General features: G+C 60.2%; 1 protein-coding gene across 3 annotated transcripts in view; it reads right to left on the bottom strand.

The window, feature by feature from the left end:
- Positions 1 to 19,556, bottom strand: part of LOC140403843 (uncharacterized) — a 349,170-nt gene that overhangs the window by 39,989 nt on the left and 289,625 nt on the right. For all 3 annotated transcript variants that reach the window (XM_072492027.1, XM_072492026.1, XM_072492028.1), the window contains 3 exons: positions 3,166 to 3,313; positions 1,147 to 1,252; positions 244 to 403 (listed from right to left, as the gene is read on the bottom strand). In XM_072492027.1, the coding sequence (XP_072348128.1) occupies positions 244 to 403; positions 1,147 to 1,252; positions 3,166 to 3,313 (414 nt within the window). The remainder of the gene's footprint in view (positions 1 to 243; positions 404 to 1,146; positions 1,253 to 3,165; positions 3,314 to 19,556) is intronic.

Genomic DNA, 19,556 nt, shown 5'->3' on the forward strand with positions numbered 1-19,556 from the left:
AAGAGTCGGGGAGGGTCACGGCAGCCATTTTGTGTGTGGCCCCGTGGATCACTGTACGGGCTTGGGGCGCATGCTGGCTTTTAGATCTGTAACACACGTGAATTCCTAGCAGTAGCTGATGGGCAGAGTGGGCTGTTCCCATCCCATGTTTCATGTAGCCCCTCCCTCAGCGCGCAGGGAGTCTGCGTGTCTCCGAGGACCTAGGCGTCCCTGCCCGATGGCGAGCCTCCTCGTCTCCGTTACCTGGTTCTGGCGCAGTAGCTCCTCGTTCTCCCGCTGGCTGCGTGACAGGTCCTTCTCCCGCAACTGTGTCTCCTTCATCTGGTAGTTGATCTCCAGGCACTTACAGGAATATTGTTCCGACAGCACCTGGAGCTCCCGCTGCAGTGACTCCAGGTCCTCCCTGTGGGGGAAGCAGCGAACAACTCCAAATAAACAGTGTCCATGACCATACAGACACCCAAAATACAATCGCTGCTGTCGGCCAGACACAGCGTAATAGGCTGCCTTGCCCATCGTTATTCCCAAGCGAGATGGAAATGATTGGGTAATCCTATTCCCAAGCGAGATGGAAATGATTGGGTAATCCTATTCCCAAGCGAGATGGAAATGATTGGGTAATCCCCCACATCAATCACTGTTGTTAAGTGACTGGGATTAATACAAATTGTGTCCCGTAAAACCAAACTCCAAACATACCAAAATGCTGGAGGAATAATCCTGCTTTTAGTGGGAGACAACTGCTGCACTTTGTAGTTCATGCAGACTCTGATTAAATAGACTCTGTAGACTGTTTGCTCTAATGCGCTGTTCAAGTAGACAATAGGCAGGATTTTCCAGTCCCGCCTGTTGGTGGGAATTAGTGGACCGGTGTGGTGGGTGGACCTTTGTCCGGCTGGCCACACCCACCGCGATGGGGCCATAAAATCCCCCCCCCACCCCGCGCTGTGAGTCTGGCCCCAAGTCCCGTCCTGCCTCTAACTTATTGGCTGACAGAGTGGCGGCAATAAAATTCTGCTTTTCTATATTACAACAGAAACTAGACTAAGCTCCCACTTAAGAAAAGGAGCTCCCTCTACTAGCTTTCTACACACACACACATATGCACACTCACGCAAGCACGCACACACACAAGGCCATACTCACTGGTGTTGCTTACGAAGCCTCTCCAAATCATTGTTGTTGGCAATGTTCTGGGTGCTCCGCAATCTCTCCAGCTCCTCGCAATGCGACTTCTTCACGGCCTCGATGGCTGCGACACAGAACAAAACCGGTCAGGACGGAAATTTACGTTTTTCTTCGTAAGACCATCGTTGACGACAGGTTACCAACAGGAACCTCCGTTGCTCCTTAAAGCCTAACTGCTTGACCAAGGCTCTGGTCACCAACCCTGATACCTCCTTAGGTGGTTTTGCGTTAATCTTCTTTTGCGACCACTCCTCTGAAGCGTCACGGATGTTAAACTGTGTTAAGTGAGCTGTTGTTGTTGTGTGTGATTCAAAATAGTGACGCTGTGACCACAAACGTTTCAATTAAACTGGTGAGGGAGACGGGCAGCATGGTCGGCACGGGCTTGGAGGGCCGAAGGGCCTGTTCCTGTGCTGTACTTTTCTTTGTTCTTGTGTACAGGTCCACAGGTCACTGAAAGGGGCAACACAGGTGGAGAAGGTAGTCAAGAAGGCATACGGCATGCTTGCCTTCATTGGCCGGGGCATTGAGTATAAGAATTGGCAAGTCATGTTGCAGCTGTATAGAACCTTAGTTAGGCCACACTTGGAGTATAGTGTTCAATTCTGGTCGCCACACTACCAGAAGGATGTGGGGGCTTTAGAGAGGGTGCTGAAGAGATTTACCAGGATGTTGCCTGGTATGGAGGGCATTAGCTATGTGGAGAGGTCGGATAAAGGATAAACTCAGATTGTTCTCACTGGAACGACGGAGGTTGGGGGAGGGGGGTGGGCGACCTGATAGAGGTCTACAAAATGATGAGGGGCATAGACAGAGTGGATAGTCAGAAACTCTTCCCAGGGTGGGAGAGTCAATTACTAGGGGGCATCACTCACCTGGTAAAGGAGCAGTGCTCCGAAAGCTAGTGATTCCAAATAAACCTGTTGGACTTTAACCTGGTGTTGTAAGACTTCTGACTGTGCCCACCCCAGTCCAACGCCGGCATCTCCACATCATTGGGGCCATCGGTTTAAGGTGCGAGGGGCAAGGTTTAGAGGAGATGTACGAGGCAAGTTTTTTTTACACAGAGGGTAGTGGGTGCCTGGAACTCGCTGCCGGGGGAGGTGGTGGAAGCAGGGACGATAGTGACGTTTCAGGGATGTTTTGACTTTAGTTTAGACGGGCAGCATGGTTTGGAGGGCCGAAGGGCCTGTTCCTGTGCTGTACTGTTCTTTGAACGAAATGAGAGGTAAAGTTCCAAAATTGGCTGAACCAGTCAGAAAACAGGTGGCACGGTGGCACAGTGGTTAGCACGGCTGCCTCACAGAGCCAGGGCCCCAGGTTCGATTCCGCTAACCTCTCAAACCCCCTTAAAGTAATCAATAAACGGATTCCACCTCCGGGTGAACCCATTCGTCGACCCCCCTCCAGACGAACCCGACCGCCTTCAGCCTCAGGAATTCAGCCAGGGCTCTCACCCGCATCCCCGCTAGCGGCGGCTCCGAGTCCCGAGCAAAATCCGTCTCTGGGCTATCAGGGAGGCAAACGCCAGAACATCGGCCTGTCTCGCCCCTCTGGACTCCCGGGCCTTCCGACACCCCGAAGATCATGAACTGGATGAGGCTTAACCTCGCACGCGGCGAGGAGGCGTTCACCCTCCGCAAGGCCTCCGCGCCCAGGTCCCTGCCCCCCACCTCCCCCCCCCCCCCCCCCCAGCTCCTCCTCCCGCTTACGCTTAATGTCCCCCCCACCAGGGCTCCCTCCCATTCCATCAACTCCTTCTGGAAATCTGACACCTTCCTTCCCCTAACCTTCTCGCCCCTCGGCGGCACCTTGTCCTCCAACCCCAGGGGCGGCAGCTCCGGAAAGGAGGACGGCTCCTCTCTCCTTACAAAGTCCCGAACCTGCATGTAGCTAAAACCACCCCCCCCCCCCCCCCCCTTGGGAAATTCTTCCCGCAGGTCCTCCAGCTTGCCCCCTGGGACACCCCGCTCTTACCGGAGATGGTGGCATCCGTTTCCTCGGACAGCAGTCGGTCTTTCTCGTCCTGCAGCTTCTCCACCTCCCGTTTGTGTTGCCGCTGAAGTTCCTCCATTGCTTTCCGATGGGATGCCTCCATCTCCATGAAGCTGCGCTCGCAGGTTTCCTGAAATGTTGGCAGGGTCAGTTGGGCGGGGGGGGGGGATGAGGGTCAAACATTTCCTGAGGTTCAGGTTGATGGTGACAAAATGACCTCAGTGCTCGGACTAAAATCACAAATATAAACTGCACTTCCTTGAGTTTAAGGTGTTAAAGAAGATTGAACGAGTTCACAGAATGTCTCGAGTGCAGAAGAAGGCCTTTCGGCCCATCGGGTGTGCACCTACCCTCTGAAAGAGCTCCCTAGACCCACGCCCCTGCCCTGTCCCTGTAGCCCTACCTAACCGTTGGACATTAAGGGGCAATTTATCACGGCCAATCCACCAAACCGGCACATCCTTGGACGGTGGGAGGGAACCGGAGCACCCGGAGGAAACCCACGCAGACACGGGGAGGACGGGCAGACTCCGCACAGTGACCCGAGGCCGGAATCGAACGGGATCCCTGGGGGCTGTGGGGCAGCAGTGCTGACCCACTGTGCCGTTGAAGGGATGGCTAGGGAGAAATTATTTCTTCTGGTGTGAGGGGAGTCCAGGACAAAAGTGAGATGTCAGGGAGCCCTTCCCCAAAAGGGGGCAGTGGAAATCAGAAACTCTCCCCCCACCAATAAAAAAATGTTGAGGCCGGATGGGGCCTTTGAAAACTTCAAAGCAGAGGACTGACAGGATTTTGTTCAGCAAGGACGTGAATAGTCGTGGAAGGGAGGTGGCTGGATGGAGGAGAGGTATCGATGGTGAAGGGATCTCATTGAAACGTCTAAAATTCTGACAGCGCTGGATGCCAGGATGCTGTCCCCCCCATCCTGGCCGGGGTGTGGGGTCTAGAACAAGGGGGGTGGGGGGTCACAGTCTCAGGGTACGGGGTAAGGGGGTTCGATAGGGCGGACGCTGAGAAATTGTCTCCGTTGGAGGTCAGGGACATCTAAAACAGGGAGGCCCGAGGTCAGGAAAATCTAAAACAGGGAGGCCCGAGGTCAGGAAAATCTAAAACAGGAAGGCCCGAGGTCAGGCAAATCTGAAACAGGGGGGCCCGAGGTCAGGGACATCTAAAACAGGGAGGCCCGAGGTCAGGGACATCTAAAACAGGGAGGCCCGAGGTCAGGGACATCTAAAACAGGGAGGCCCGAGGTCAGGGACATCTAAAACAGGGAGGCCCGAGGTCAGGGACATCTAAAACAGGGAGGCCCGAGGACAGGGACATCTAAAACAGGGAGGCCCGAGGTCAGGCAAATCTAAAACAGGGAGGCCCGAGGTCAGGAAAATCTAAAACAGGGAGGCCCGAGGTCAGGGACATCTAAAACAGGGAGGCCCGAGGTCAGGGACATCTAAAACAGGGAGGCCCGAGGTCAGGCAAATCTAAAACAGGGAGGCCCGAGGTCAGGAAAATCTAAAACAGGGAGGCCCGAGGTCAGGGAAATTTACAACAGGGAGGCCCAATCTCAGGATAATCACTTAGGACTGAGATGGAGAGGTTTCTTCACTCAGAGGGTGGAGGTCAAATCACTGAATATAGTTCAGAAGTAAATAGACAGGGCGCAGTGGTTAGCACTGCTGCCTCGCAGCACCAGGGTCCCAGGTTCAATTCCAGCCTCGGGTGACTGTCTGTGCGGAGTCTGCACGTTCTCCCCGTGTCTGCGTGGGTTTCCTCCGGGTGCTCCGGTTTCCTCCCACAGTCCAAAGATGTGCAGGTTAGGTGGATTGGCCGCGCTAAATTGCCCTTAGTGTCCAAATGTTAGGTGGGGTGACTGGGATAGGGCGGGGGAGTGAGCCTGGGGAGGGGTGCCCTTTCAGAGGGTCGGCGCAGACTCGATGGGCCAAAAGGCCTCCTTCTGCACACTGTAGGGACCCTGTGAAGTGGATTTCGAGGCTCTAAAGACGTCAAGGGGTGTGGGGGAGACAGAGCGAGAGGTTGCGGATCAGCCCTGATCGTACTGAACAGCAGAGAGGGCTCACGTGCCGAAAGGCCTCCTCCTGCTGGTATTTCTATGTTTCTCTGAGACATGACCGAATTGAACTGCGGAATAAGATCGAAGGGCTGATTGGCCTCCTGCTGTCCCTATGACACATCCCGAATGACTCCCCCGGTAAAGCTTGGGTGGGATATGGGTCGGATCAGTCGGAGCTCACGATGCTCTACGCCAGCAAAGCAGTATGTGTGAGAGAGAGGAAGAGACGACATCATGGAACAACACAACAACAACTTATCGTTACATAGCACCTTTAATTCAACATCCCAAGAGACTTCCCAGGGGCATTACGAAACAAAAATATCTCGCTGAGCCACGTAAGGTATTAGGCCAGGTGACCAATACCAAAGAGTTTGGAGGGTGGGGGATTCAAGGAGGGAACAGGGGTTGAGAGGAGATGAGGTTTATGGACGGAATTCCACAGCTAAGGCCCCAGGCGGCTGAAGGCACAGCTGCCAATGGTGGAGCGATTCATCATCGGGGATGTTCAGGAGGCCAGTGTGGACATTGGGTAGCACTGTTGCTTCACAGCGCCAGGGTCCCAGGTTCGATACCCGGCTTGGGTCACTGTCTGTGCGGAGTCTGCACGTTCTCCCCGTGTCTGCGTGGGTTTCCTCCGGATGCCCCGGTTTCCTCCCACAGTCCAAAGACGCGCTTGTTCGGTGAATTGGACATTCTGAATTCTCACTCAGTGTACCCGAACAGGCGCCGGAATGTGGCGACTAGGGGCTTTTCACAGTAACTTCATTGCAGTGTTAATGTGAGCCTACTTGTGACAATAATAAAGATTATTATAGAGTTAGAGGAGCGCAGATACCTTGGGAGAGTTGTGAGGCTGGAGGAGGTGACAGAGGGAGGGTTGTGAGGCTGGAGGAGGTGACAGAGGGAGGGTTGTGAGGCTGGAGGAGGTGACAGAGGGAGGGTTGTGAGGCAGGAGGAGGTGACAGAGGGAGGGTTGTGGGGCTGGAGGAGGTGACAGAGGGAGGGTTGTGAGGCAGGAGGAGGTGACAGAGGGAGGGTTGTGAGGCGGGAGGAGGTGACAGAGGGAGGGTTGTGAGGCTGGAGGAGATGACAGAGGGAGGGTTGTGGGCTGGAAGAGGTGACAGAGGGAGAGTTGTGAGGCTAGAGGGGGTGACAGACTGAGGGAGGGTTGTGGGGCTGGAGGAGGTGACAGAGGGAGGGTTGTGAGGCTAGAGGAGGTGACAGAGGGAGGGTTGTGGGGCTGGAGGAGGTGACAGAGGGAGGATTGTGAGGCTGGAGGAGGTGACAGAGGGAGGATTGTGAGGCTGGAGGAGGTGACAGAGGGAGGGTTGTGAGGCAGGAGGAGGTGACAGAGGGAGGGTTGTGAGGCTAGAGGAGGTGACAGAGGGAGGGTTGTGAGGCTAGAGGAGGTGACAGAGGGAGGGTTGTGAGGCTGGAGGAGGTGACAGACAGAGGGAAGGTTGTGAGGCTGGAGGAGGTGACAGAGGGAGGGTTGTGAGGCTGGAGGAGGTGACAGAGGGAGGATTGTGAGGCTGGAGGAGGTGACAGAGGGAGGGTTGTGAGGCAGGAGGAGGTGACAGAGGGAGGGTTGTGAGGCTAGAGGAGGTGACAGAGGGAGGGTTGTGGGGCTGGAGAAGGTGACAGACCGAGGGAGGGTTGTGAGGATGGAGGAGGTGACAGAGGGAGGGTTGTGAGGCTAGAGGGGGTGACAGAGGGAGGGAGGGTAGTGGGGCTGGAGGAGGTGACAGAGGGAGGGTTCTGAGGCAGGAGGAGGTGACAGACAGAGGGAGGGTTGTGAGGCTGGAGGAGGTGACAGAGGGAGGGTTGTGAGGCTGGAGGAGGTGACAGAGGGAGGGTTCTGAGGCTGGAGGAGGTGACAGAGGGAGGGTTGTGAGGCTGGAGGAGGTGACAGAGGGAGGGTTGTGAGGCTGGAGGAGGTGACAGAGGGAGGGTTGAGAGGCTGGAGGAGGTGACAGAGGGAGGGTTGTGGGGCTGGAGGAGGTGACAGAGGGAGGGTTGTGGGGCAGGAGGAGGTGACAGAGGGAGGGTTGTGGGGCTGGAGGAGGTGACAGAGGGAGGGTTGTGAGGCTGGAGGAGGTGACAGACAGAGGGAGGGTTGTGGGGCTGGAGGAGGTGACAGACGGAGGGTTGTGAGGCTGGAGGAGGTGACAGACAGAGGGAGGGTTGTGAGGCTGGAGGAGGTGACAGACAGAGGGAGGGTTGTGAGGCTGGAGGAGGTGACAGAGGGAGGGTTGTGAGGCAGGAGGAGGTGACAGAGGGAGGGTTGTGAGGCTGGAGGAGGTGACAGAGGGAGGAGGTGACAGAGGGAGGGTTGTGAGGCTGGAGGAGGTGACAGAGGGAGGGTTGTGGGGCTGGAGGAGGTGACAGACCGAGGGAGGGTTGTGAGGCTGGAGGAGGTGACAGAGGGAGGGTTGTGAGGCTAGAGGGGGTGACAGAGGGAGGGAGGGTTGTGGGGCTGGAGGAGGTGACAGAGGGAGGGTTGTGAGGCAGGAGGAGGTTACAAAGGGAGGGTTGTGGGGCTGGAGGAGGTGACAGAGGGAGGGTTCTGAGGCAGGAGGAGGTGACAGACAGAGGGAGGGTTGTGAGGCTGGAGGAGGTGACAGAGGGAGGGTTGTGGGGCTGGAGGAGGTGACAGACAGAGGGAGGGTTGTGAGGCTGGAGGAGGTGACAGAGGGAGGGTTGTGAGGCTGGAGGAGGTGACAGAGGGAGGGTTGTGGGGCTAGAGGAGGTGACAGAGGGAGGGTTGTGGGGCTGGGGGAGGTGACAGAGGGAGGGTTGTGAGGCTGGAGGAGGTGACAGAGGGAGGGTTGTGAGGCTAGAGGAGGTGACAGAGGGAGGGAGGGTTGTGTGGCTGGAGGAGGTGACAGAGGGAGGGTTGTGGGGCTGGAGGAGGTGACAGAGGGAGGGAGGGTTGTGGGGCTGGAGGAGGTGACAGAGGGAGGGAGGGTTGTGGGGCTGGAGGAGGTGACAGAGGGAGGGTTGTGGGGCTGGAGGAGGTGACAGAGGGAGGGTTGTGAGGCTAGAGGAGGTGACAGAGGGAGGGTTGTGAGGCAGGAGGAGGTGACAGAGGGAGGGTTGTGGGGCTGGAGGAGGTGACAGAGGGAGGGTTGTGGGGCTGGAGGAGGTGACAGACCGAGGGAGGGTTGTGAGGCTGGAGGAGGTGACAGAGGGAGGGTTGTGAGGCTGGAGGAGGTGACAGAGGGAGGGTTGAGAGGCTGGAGGAGGTGACAGAGGGAGGGTTGTGGGGCTGGAGGAGGTGACAGAGGGAGGGTTGTGGGGCAGGAGGAGGTGACAGAGGGAGGGTTGTGGGGCTGGAGGAGGTGACAGAGGGAGGGTTGTGAGGCTGGAGGAGGTGACAGACAGAGGGAGGGTTGTGGGGCTGGAGGAGGTGACAGACGGAGGGTTGTGAGGCTGGAGGAGGTGACAGACAGAGGGAGGGTTGTGAGGCTGGAGGAGGTGACAGACAGAGGGAGGGTTGTGAGGCTGGAGGAGGTGACAGAGGGAGGGTTGTGAGGCAGGAGGAGGTGACAGAGGGAGGGTTGTGAGGCTGGAGGAGGTGACAGAGGGAGGAGGTGACAGAGGGAGGGTTGTGAGGCTGGAGGAGGTGACAGAGGGAGGGTTGTGGGGCTGGAGGAGGTGACAGACCGAGGGAGGGTTGTGAGGCTGGAGGAGGTGACAGAGGGAGGGTTGTGAGGCTAGAGGGGGTGACAGAGGGAGGGAGGGTTGTGGGGCTGGAGGAGGTGACAGAGGGAGGGTTGTGAGGCAGGAGGAGGTTACAAAGGGAGGGTTGTGGGGCTGGAGGAGGTGACAGAGGGAGGGTTCTGAGGCAGGAGGAGGTGACAGACAGAGGGAGGGTTGTGAGGCTGGAGGAGGTGACAGAGGGAGGGTTGTGGGGCTGGAGGAGGTGACAGACAGAGGGAGGGTTGTGAGGCTGGAGGAGGTGACAGAGGGAGGGTTGTGAGGCTGGAGGAGGTGACAGAGGGAGGGTTGTGGGGCTAGAGGAGGTGACAGAGGGAGGGTTGTGGGGCTGGGGGAGGTGACAGAGGGAGGGTTGTGAGGCTGGAGGAGGTGACAGAGGGAGGGTTGTGAGGCTAGAGGAGGTGACAGAGGGAGGGAGGGTTGTGTGGCTGGAGGAGGTGACAGAGGGAGGGTTGTGGGGCTGGAGGAGGTGACAGAGGGAGGGAGGGTTGTGGGGCTGGAGGAGGTGACAGAGGGAGGGAGGGTTGTGGGGCTGGAGGAGGTGACAGAGGGAGGGTTGTGGGGCTGGAGGAGGTGACAGAGGGAGGGTTGTGAGGCTAGAGGAGGTGACAGAGGGAGGGTTGTGAGGCAGGAGGAGGTGACAGAGGGAGGGTTGTGGGGCTGGAGGAGGTGACAGAGGGAGGGTTGTGGGGCTGGAGGAGGTGACAGACCGAGGGAGGGTTGTGAGGCTGGAGGAGGTGACAGAGGGAGGGTTGTGAGGCTGGAGGAGGTGACAGAGGGAGGGTTCTGAGGCAGGAGGAGGTGACAGAGGGAGGGTTGTGGGGCTGGAGGAGGTGACAGAGGGAGGGTTCTGAGGCAGGAGGAGGTGACAGAGGGAGGGTTGTGGAGCTGGAGGAGGTGACAGAGGGAGGGTTGTGGAGCTGGAGGAGGTGACAGAGGGAGGGTTGTGAGGCTGGAGGAGGTGACAGAGGGAGGGTTGTGAGGCTAGAGGAGGTGACAGACAGAGGGAGGGTTGTGAGGCTATAGGAGGTGACAGACAGAGGGAGGGTTGTGAGGCTGGAGGACGTGACAGACAGAGGGAGGGTTGTGGGGCTGGAGGAGGTGACAGAGGGAGGGTTGTGGGGCTGGAGGAGGTGACAGACAGAGGGAGGGTTGTGAGGCTGGAGGAGGTGACAGAGGGAGGGTTGTGAGGCTGGAGGAGGTGACAGAGGGAGGGTTGTGAGGCTAGAGGAGGTGACAGAGGGAGGGAGGGTTGTGAGGCTATAGGAGGTGACAGACAGAGGGAGGATTGTGGGGCTGGAGGAGGTGACAGAGGGAGGGTTGTGGGGCTGGAGGAGGTGACAGAGGGAGGGTTGTGGGGCTGGAGGAGGTGACAGACAGAGGGAGGGTTGTGAGGCTATAGGAGGTGACAGACAGAGGGAGGGTTGTGGGGCTGGAGGAGGTGACAGAGGGAGGGTTGTGGGGCTGGAGGAGGTGACAGACCGAGGGAGGGTTGTGAGGCTGGAGGAGGTGACAGAGGGAGGGTTGTGGGGCTGGAGGAGGTGACAGAGGGAGGGTTGTGGGGCTGGAGGAGGTGACAGACAGAGGGAGGGTTGTGAGGCTATAGGAGGTGACAGACAGAGGGAGGGTTGTGGGGCTGGAGGAGGTGACAGAGGGAGGGTTGTGGGGCTGGAGGAGGTGACAGACCGAGGGAGGGTTGTGAGGCTGGTGGAGGTGACAGAGGGAGGGTTGTGAGGCTAGAGGAGGTGACAGAGGGAGGGAGGGTTGTGGGCTGGAGGAGGTGACAGAGGGAGGGTTGTGGGGCTGGAGGAGGTGACAGACCGAGGGAGGGTTGTGAGGCTGGAGGAGGTGACAGAGGGAGGGTTGTGAGGCTAGAGGAGGTGACAGAGGGAGGGAGGGTTGTGTGGCTGGAGGAGGTGACAGAGGGAGGGAGGGTTGTGGGGCTGGAGGAGGTGACAGAGGGAGGGTTCTGAGGCAGGAGGAGGTGACAGAGGGAGGTTTGTGGAGCTGGAGGAGGTGACAGAGGGAGGGTTGTGGGGCTGGAGGACGTGACAGACAGAGGGAGGGTTGTGTGGCTGGAGGAGGTGACAGACAGAGGGAGGGTTGTGAGGCTGGAGGACGTGACAGACAGAGGGAGGGTTGTGGGGCTGGAGGAGGTGACAGAGGGAGGGTTGTGGGGCTGGAGGAGGTGACAGACAGAGGGTTGTGAGGCTGGAGGACGTGACAGACAGAGGGAGGGTTGTGGGGCTGGAGGAGGTGACAGAGGGAGGGTTGTGGGGCTGGAAGAGGTGACAGAGGGAGGGATGTGAGGCTGGAGGACGTGACAGACAGAGGGAGGGTTGTGAGGCTGGAGGAGGTGACAGAGGGAGGGTTGTGAGGCTAGAGGAGGTGACAGAGGGAGGGTTGTGAGGCAGGAGGAGGTGACAGAGGGAGGGTTGTGGGGCTGGAGGAGGTGACAGAGGGAGGGTTGTGGGGCTGGAGGAGGTGACAGAGGGAGGGTTGTGGGGCTGGAGGAGGTGACAGACAGAGGGAGGGTTGTGAGGCTATAGGAGGTGACAGACAGAGGGAGGGTTGTGGGGCTGGAGGAGGTGACAGAGGGAGGGTTGTGGGGCTGGAGGAGGTGACAGAGGGAGGGTTGTGGGGCTGGAGGAGGTGACAGACAGAGGGAGGGTTGTGAGGCTATAGGAGGTGACAGACAGAGGGAGGGTTGTGGGGCTGGAGGAGGTGACAGAGGGAGGGTTGTGGGGCTGGAGGAGGTGACAGACCGAGGGAGGGTTGTGAGGCTGGAGGAGGTGACAGAGGGAGGGTTGTGGGGCTGGAGGAGGTGACAGAGGGAGGGTTGTGGGGCTGGAGGAGGTGACAGACAGAGGGAGGGTTGTGAGGCTATAGGAGGTGACAGACAGAGGGAGGGTTGTGGGGCTGGAGGAGGTGACAGAGGGAGGGTTGTGGGGCTGGAGGAGGTGACAGACCGAGGGAGGATTGTGAGGCTGGAGGAGGTGACAGAGGGAGGGTTGTGAGGCTAGAGGAGGTGACAGAGGGAGGGAGGGTTGTGTGGCTGGAGGAGGTGACAGAGGGAGGGAGGGTTGTGGGGCTGGAGGAGGTGACAAAGGGAGGGTTGTGGGGCTGGAGGTGACAGAGGGAGGGTTCTGAGGCAGGAGGAGGTGACAGAGGGAGGGTTGTGGAGCTGGAGGAGGTGACAGAGGGAGGGTTCTGAGGCAGGAGAAGGTGACGGAGGGAGGGTTCTGAGGCAGGAGGAGGTGACAGAGGGAGGGTTCTGAGGCAGGAGGAGGTGACAGAGGGAGGGTTGTGGAGCTGGAGGAGGTGACAGACAGAGGGAGGGTTGTGGGGCTGGAGGACGTGACAGACAGAGGGAGGGTTGTGGGGCTGGAGGAGGTGACAGAGGGAGGGTTGTGGGGCTGGAGGAGGTGACAGACAGAGGGAGAGTTGTGAGGCTGGAGGAGGTGACAGAGGGAGGGTTCTGAGGCAGGAGGAGGTGACAGAGGGAGGGTTCTGAGGCAGGAGGAGGTGACGGAGGGAGGGTTCTGAGGCAGGAGGAGGTGACAGAGGGAGGGTTCTGAGGCAGGAGGAGGTGACGGAGGGAGGGTTCTGAGGCAGGAGGAGGTGACAGAGGGAGGGTTCTGAGGCAGGAGGAGGTGACAGAGGGAGGGTTCTGAGGCAGGAGGAGGTGACAGAGGGAGGGTTGTGGAGCTGGAGGAGGTGACAGAGGGAGGGTTGTGGAGCTGGAGGAGGTGACAGAGGGAGGGTTCTGAGGCAGGAGGAGGTGACGGAGGGAGGGTTCTGAGGCAGGAGGAGGTGACAGAGGGAGGGTTCTGAGGCAGGAGGAGGTGACAGAGGGAGGGTTGTGGAGCTGGAGGAGGTGACAGAGGGAGGGTTGTGGGGCTGGAGGAGGTGACAGAGGGAGGTTTGTGGAGCTGGAGGAGGTGACAGACAGAGGGAGTGTTGTGGGGCTGGAGGAGGTGACAGACAGAGGGAGGGTTGTGAGGCTGGAGGACGTGACAGACAGAGGGAGGGTTGTGGGGCTGGAGGAGGTGACAGAGGGAGGGTTGTGAGGCTGGAGGACGTGACAGACAGAGGGAGGGTTGTGAGGCTGGAGGAGGTGACAGAGGGAGGGTTGTGGGGCTGGAGGAGGTGACAGAGGGAGGGTTGTGGGGCTGGAGGAGGTGACAGACCGAGGGAGGGTTGTGAGGCTGGAGGACGTGACAGACAGAGGGAGGGTTGTGAGGCTGGAGGAGGTGACAGAGGGAGGGTTGTGGGGCTGGAGGAGGTGACAGAGGGAGGGTTGTGAGGCAAGAGGAGGTGACAGAGGGAGGGAGGGTTGTGAGGCTATAGGAGGTGACAGACAGAGGGAGGGTTGTGGGGCTGGAGGAGGTGACAGAGGGAGGGATGTGAGGCTGGAGGAGGCGACAGAGGGAGGGTTGTGGGGCTGGAGGAGGTGACAGAGGGAGGGTTGTGGGGCTGGAGGAGGTGAGAGAGGGAGGGTTGTGGGGCTGGAGGAGGTGACAGACAGAGGGAGGGTTGTGGGGCTGGAGGAGGTGACAGAGGGAGGGTTGTGGGGCTGGAGGAGGTGACAGACCGAGGGAGGGTTGTGAGGCTGGAGGAGGTGACAGAGGGAGGGTTGTGAGGCTAGAGGAGGTGACAGAGGGAGGGAGGGTTGTGGGCTGGAGGAGGTGACAGAGGGAGGGATGTGAGGCTGGAGGAGGTGACAGAGGGAGGGTTGTGGGGCTGGAGGAGGTGACAGAGGGAGGGTTGTGGGGCTGGATGAGGTGACAGACCGAGGGAGGGTTGTGAGGCTGGAGGAGGTGACAGAGGGAGGGTTGTGGGGCTGGAGGAGGTGACAGAGGGAGGGTTGTGGGGCTGGAGGAGGTGACAGACAGAGGGAGGGTTGTGGGGCTGGAGGAGGTGACAGAGGGAGGGTTGTGGGGCTGGAGGAGGTGACAGACCGAGGGAGGATTGTGAGGCTGGAGGAGGTGACAGAGGGAGGGTTGTGGGGCTGGAGGAGGTGACAGACCGAGGGAGGATTGTGAGGCTGGAGGAGGTGACAGAGGGAGGGTTGTGAGGCTAGAGGAGGTGACAGAGGGAGGGAGGGTTGTGTGGCTGGAGGAGGTGACAGAGGGAGGGAGGGTTGTGGGGCTGGAGGAGGTGACAGAGGGAGGGTTGTGGGGCTGGAGGAGGTGACAGACCGAGGGAGGATTGTGAGGCTGGAGGAGGTGACAGAGGGAGGGTTGTGAGGCTAGAGGAGGTGACAGAGGGAGGGAGGGTTGTGTGGCTGGAGGAGGTGACAGAGGGAGGGAGGGTTGTGGGGCTGGAGGAGGTGACAAAGGGAGGGTTGTGGGGCTGGAGGAGGTGACAGAGGGAGGGTTCTGAGGCAGGAGGAGGTGACAGAGGGAGGGTTGTGGAGCTGGAGGAGGTGACAGAGGGAGGGTTCTGAGGCAGGAGGAGGTGACGGAGGGAGGGTTCTGAGGCAGGAGGATGTGACAGAGTGAGGGTTCTGAGGCAGGAGGAGGTGACAGAGGGAGGGTTGTGGAGCTGGAGGAGGTGACAGAGGGAGGGTTGTGGGGCTGGAGGAGGTGACAGACAGAGGGAGGGTTGTGGGGCTGGAGGACGTGACAGACAGAGGGAGTGTTGTGGGGCTGGAGGAGGTGACAGACAGAGGGAGGGTTGTGAGGCTGGAGGACGTGACAGACAGAGGGAGGGTTGTGGGGCTGGAGGAGGTGACAGAGGGAGGGTTGTGGGGCTGGAGGAGGTGACAGACAGAGGGTTGTGAGGCTGGAGGACGTGACAGACAGAGGGAGGGTTGTGGGGCTGGAGGAGGTGACAGAGGGAGGGTTGTGGGGCTGGAGGAGGTGACAGAGGGAGGGTTGTGAGGCTGGAGGACGTGACAGACAGAGGGAGGGTTGTGAGGCTGGAGGAGGTGACAGAGGGAGGGTTGTGGGGCTGGAGGAGGTGACAGAGGGAGGGTTGTGGGGCTGGAGGAGGTGACAGACCGAGGGAGGGTTGTGAGGCTGGAGGAGGTGACAGAGGGAGGGTTGTGAGGCAAGAGGAGGTGACAGAGGGAGGGAGGGTTGTGAGGCTATAGGAGGTGACAGACAGAGGGAGGGTTGTGGGGCTGGAGGAGGTGACAGAGGGAGGGATGTGAGGCTGGAGGAGGTGACAGAGGGAGGGTTGTGGGGCTGGAGGAGGTGACAGACAGAGGGAAGGTTGTGAGGCTGGAGGAGGTGACAGAGGGAGGATTGTGAGGCTGGAGGAGGTGACAGAGGGAGGGTTGTGAGGCAGGAGGAGGTGACAGAGGGAGGGATGTGAGGCTGGAGGAGGTGACAGAGGGAGGGTTGTGAGGCTGGAGGAGGTGAAAGAGGGAGGGTTGTGAGGCTAGAGGAGGTGACAGAGGGAGGGTTGTGAGGCTGGAGGAGGTGACAGAGGGAGGGTTGTGAGGCTAGAGGAGGTGACAGAGGGAGGGAGGGTTCTGTGGCTGGAGGAGGTGACAGAGGGAGGGTTGTGGGGCTGGAGGAGGTGACAGAGGGAGGGAGGGTTGTGGGGCTGGAGGAGGTGACAGAGGGAGGGTTGTGGGGCTGGAGGAGGTGACAGAGGGAGGGTTGTGAGGCTAGAGGAGGTGACAGAGGGAGGGTTGTGAGGCAGGAGGAGGTGACAGAGGGAGGGTTGTGGGGCTGGAGGAGGTGACAGAGGGAGGGTTGTGGGGCTGGAGGAGGTGACAGACCGAGGGAGGGTTGTGAGGCTGGAGGAGGTGACAGAGGGAGGGTTGTGAGGCTAGAGGAGGTGACAGAGGGAGGGAGGGTTGTGAGGCTATAGGAGGTGACAGACAGAGGGAGGGTTGTGGGGCTGGAGGAGGTGACAGAGGGAGGGAGGGTTGTGGGGCTGGAGGAGGTGACAGAGGGAGGGTTGTGAGGCAGGAGGAGGTGACAAAGGGAGGGTTGTGGGGCTGGAGGAGGTGACAGAGGGAGGGTTGTGAGGCAGGAGGAGGTGACAGAGGGAGGGTTGTGGAGCTGGAGGAGGTGACAGAGGGAGGGTTCTGAGGCAGGAGGAGGTGACAGAGGGAGGGTTCTGGGGCTGGAGGAGGTGACAGAGGGAGGGTTGTGAGGCTGGAGGAGGTGACAGAGGGAGGGTTGTGGAGCTGGAGGAGGTGACAGAGGGAGGTTTGTGGAGCTGGAGGAGGTGACAGACAGAGGGAGGGTTGTGAGGCTGGAGGAGGTGACAGAGGGAGGGTTGTGAGGCTAGAGGAGGTGACAGACAGAGGGAGGGTTGTGAGGCTGGAGGAGGTGACAGAGGGAGGGTTGTGGGGCTGGAGGAGGTGACAGACAGAGGGAGGGTTGTGAGGCTGGAGGAGGTGACAGAGGGAGGGTTGTGAGGCTGGAGGAGGTGACAGAGGGAGGGTTGTGAGGCTATAGGAGGTGACAGACGGAGGGTTGTGAGGCTGGAGGACGTGACAGACAGAGGGAGGGTTGTGGGGCTGGAGGAGGTGACAGAGGGAGGGTTGTGGGGCTGGAGGAGGTGACAGACAGAGGGAGGGTTGTGGGGCTGGAGGAGGTGACAGAGGGAGGGTTGTGGGGCTGGAGGAGGTGACAGAGGGAGGGTTGTGGGGCTGGAGGAGGTGACAGAAGGGAGGGTTGTGAGGCTGGAGGAGGTGACAGAGGGAGGGTTGTGAGGCTAGAGGAGGTGACAGGGCGAGGGAGGGTTGTGAGGCTATAGGAGGTGACAGACAGAGGGAGGGTTGTGGGGCTGGAGGAGGTGACAGAGGGAGGGTTGTGGGGCTGGAGGAGGTGACAGAGGGAGGGTTGTGGGGCTGGAGGAGGTGACAGACAGAGGGAGGGTTGTGAGGCTATAGGAGGTGACAGACAGAGGGAGGGTTGTGGGGCTGGAGGAGGTGACAGAGGGAGGGTTGTGGGGCTGGAGGAGGTGACAGACCGAGGGAGGGTTGTGAGGCTGGAGGAGGTGACAGAGGGAGGGTTGTGGGGCTGGAGGAGGTGACAGAGGGAGGGTTGTGGGGCTGGAGGAGGTGACAGACAGAGGGAGGGTTGTGAGGCTATAGGAGGTGACAGACAGAGGGAGGGTTGTGGGGCTGGAGGAGGTGACAGAGGGAGGGTTGTGGGGCTGGAGGAGGTGACAGACCGAGGGAGGGTTGTGAGGCTGGAGGAGGTGACAGAGGGAGGGTTGTGAGGCTAGAGGAGGTGACAGAGGGAGGGAGGGTTGTGGGCTGGAGGAGGTGACAGAGGGAGGGTTGTGGGGCTGGAGGAGGTGACAGACCGAGGGAGGGTTGTCAGGCTGGAGGAGGTGACAGAGGGAGGGTTGTGAGGCTAGAGGGGGTGACAGAGGGAGGGAGGGTTGTGGGGCTGGAGGAGGTGACAAAGGGAGGGTTGTGGGGCTGGAGGAGGTGACAGAGGGAGGGTTGTGGAGCTGGAGGAGGTGACAGACAGAGGTAGGGTTGTGGGGCTGGAGGACGTGACAGACAGAGGGAGGGTTGTGGGGCTGGAGGAGGTGACAGAGGGAGGGTTCTGAGGCAGGAGGAGGTGACAGAGGGAGGGTTGTGGAGCTGGAGGAGGTGACAGACAGAGGTAGGGTTGTGGGGCTGGAGGACGTGACAGACAGAGGGAGGGTTGTGGGGCTGGAGGAGGTGACAGACAGAGGGAGGGTTGGGGGCTGGAGGAGGTGACAGAGGGAGGGTTGTGATGCTGGAGGACGTGACAGACAGAGGGAGGGTTGTGAGGCTGGAGGAGGTGACAGAGGGAGGGTTGTGAGGCTAGAGGAGGTGACAGAGGGAGGGTTGTGAGGCAGGAGGAGGTGACAGAGGGAGGGTTGTGGGGCTGGAGGAGGTGACAGAGGGAGGGTTGTGGGGCTGGAGGAGGTGACAGACAGAGGGAGGGTTGTGAGGCTATAGGAGGTGACAGACAGAGGGAGGGTTGTGGGGCTGGAGGAGGTGACAGAGGGAGGGTTGTGGGGCTGGAGGAGGTGACAGAGGGAGGGTTGTGGGGCTGGAGGAGGTGACAGACAGAGGGAGGGTTGTGAGGCTATAGGAGGTGACAGACAGAGGGAGGGTTGTGGGGCTGGAGGAGGTGACAGAGGGAGGTTGTGAGGCTAGAGGAGGTGACAGAGGGAGGGAGGGTTGTGTGGCTGGAGGAGTTGACAGAGGGAGGGAGGGTTGTGGGGCTGCAGGACGTGACAAAGGGAGGGTTGTGGGGCTGGAGGAGGTGACAGAGGGAGGGAGGGTTCTGAGGCAGGAGGAGGTGACAGAGGGAGGGTTCTGAGGCAGGAGGAGGTGACAGAGGGAGGGTTGTGGAGCTGGAGGAGGTGACAGAGGGAGGGTTCTGAGGCAGGAGGAGGTGACAGAGGGAGGGTTCTGAGGCAGGAGGAGGTGACAGAGGGAGGGTTGTGGAGCTGGAGGAGGTGACAGAGGGAGGTTTGTGGAGCTGGAGGAGGTGACAGACAGAGGGAGGGTTGTCAGGCTGGAGGAGGTGACAGAGGGAGGGTTGTGAGGCTAGAGGGGGTGACAGAGGGAGGGAGGGTTGTGGGGCTGGAGGAGGTGACAAAGGGAGGGTTGTGGGGCTGGAGGAGGTGACAGAGGGAGGGTTGTGGAGCTGGAGGAGGTGACAGACAGAGGTAGGGTTGTGGGGCTGGAGGACGTGACAGACAGAGGGAGGGTTGTGGGGCTGGAGGAGGTGACAGAGGGAGGGTTCTGAGGCAGGAGGAGGTGACAGAGGGAGGGTTGTGGAGCTGGAGGAGGTGACAGACAGAGGTAGGGTTGTGGGGCTGGAGGACGTGACAGACAGAGGGAGGGTTGTGGGGCTGGAGGAGGTGACAGACAGAGGGAGGGTTGGGGGCTGGAGGAGGTGACAGAGGGAGGGTTGTGAGGCTGGAGGACGTGACAGACAGAGGGAGGGTTGTGAGGCTGGAGGAGGTGACAGAGGGAGGGTTGTGAGGCTAGAGGAGGTGACAGAGGGAGGGTTGTGAGGCAGGAGGAGGTGACAGAGGGAGGGTTGTGGGGCTGGAGGAGGTGACAGAGGGAGGGTTGTGGGGCTGGAGGAGGTGACAGACAGAGGGAGGGTTGTGAGGCTATAGGAGGTGACAGACAGAGGGAGGGTTGTGGGGCTGGAGGAGGTGACAGAGGGAGGGTTGTGGGGCTGGAGGAGGTGACAGAGGGAGGGTTGTGGGGCTGGAGGAGGTGACAGACAGAGGGAGGGTTGTGAGGCTATAGGAGGTGACAGACAGAGGGAGGGTTGTGGGGCTGGAGGAGGTGACAGAGGGAGGGTTGTGAGGCTAGAGGAGGTGACAGAGGGAGGGAGGGTTGTGTGGCTGGAGGAGTTGACAGAGGGAGGGAGGGTTGTGGGGCTGCAGGAGGTGACAAAGGGAGGGTTGTGGGGCTGGAGGAGGTGACAGAGGGAGGGAGGGTTCTGAGGCAGGAGGAGGTGACAGAGGGAGGGTTCTGAGGCAGGAGGAGGTGACAGAGGGAGGGTTGTGGAGCTGGAGGAGGTGACAGAGGGAGGGTTCTGAGGCAGGAGGAGGTGACAGAGGGAGGGTTCTGAGGCAGGAGGAGGTGACAGAGGGAGGGTTGTGG

This window comes from Scyliorhinus torazame, chromosome 29 (genome assembly GCF_047496885.1).
Source record: "Scyliorhinus torazame isolate Kashiwa2021f chromosome 29, sScyTor2.1, whole genome shotgun sequence".
NCBI classification, from domain to species: domain Eukaryota; kingdom Metazoa; phylum Chordata; class Chondrichthyes; order Carcharhiniformes; family Scyliorhinidae; genus Scyliorhinus; species Scyliorhinus torazame.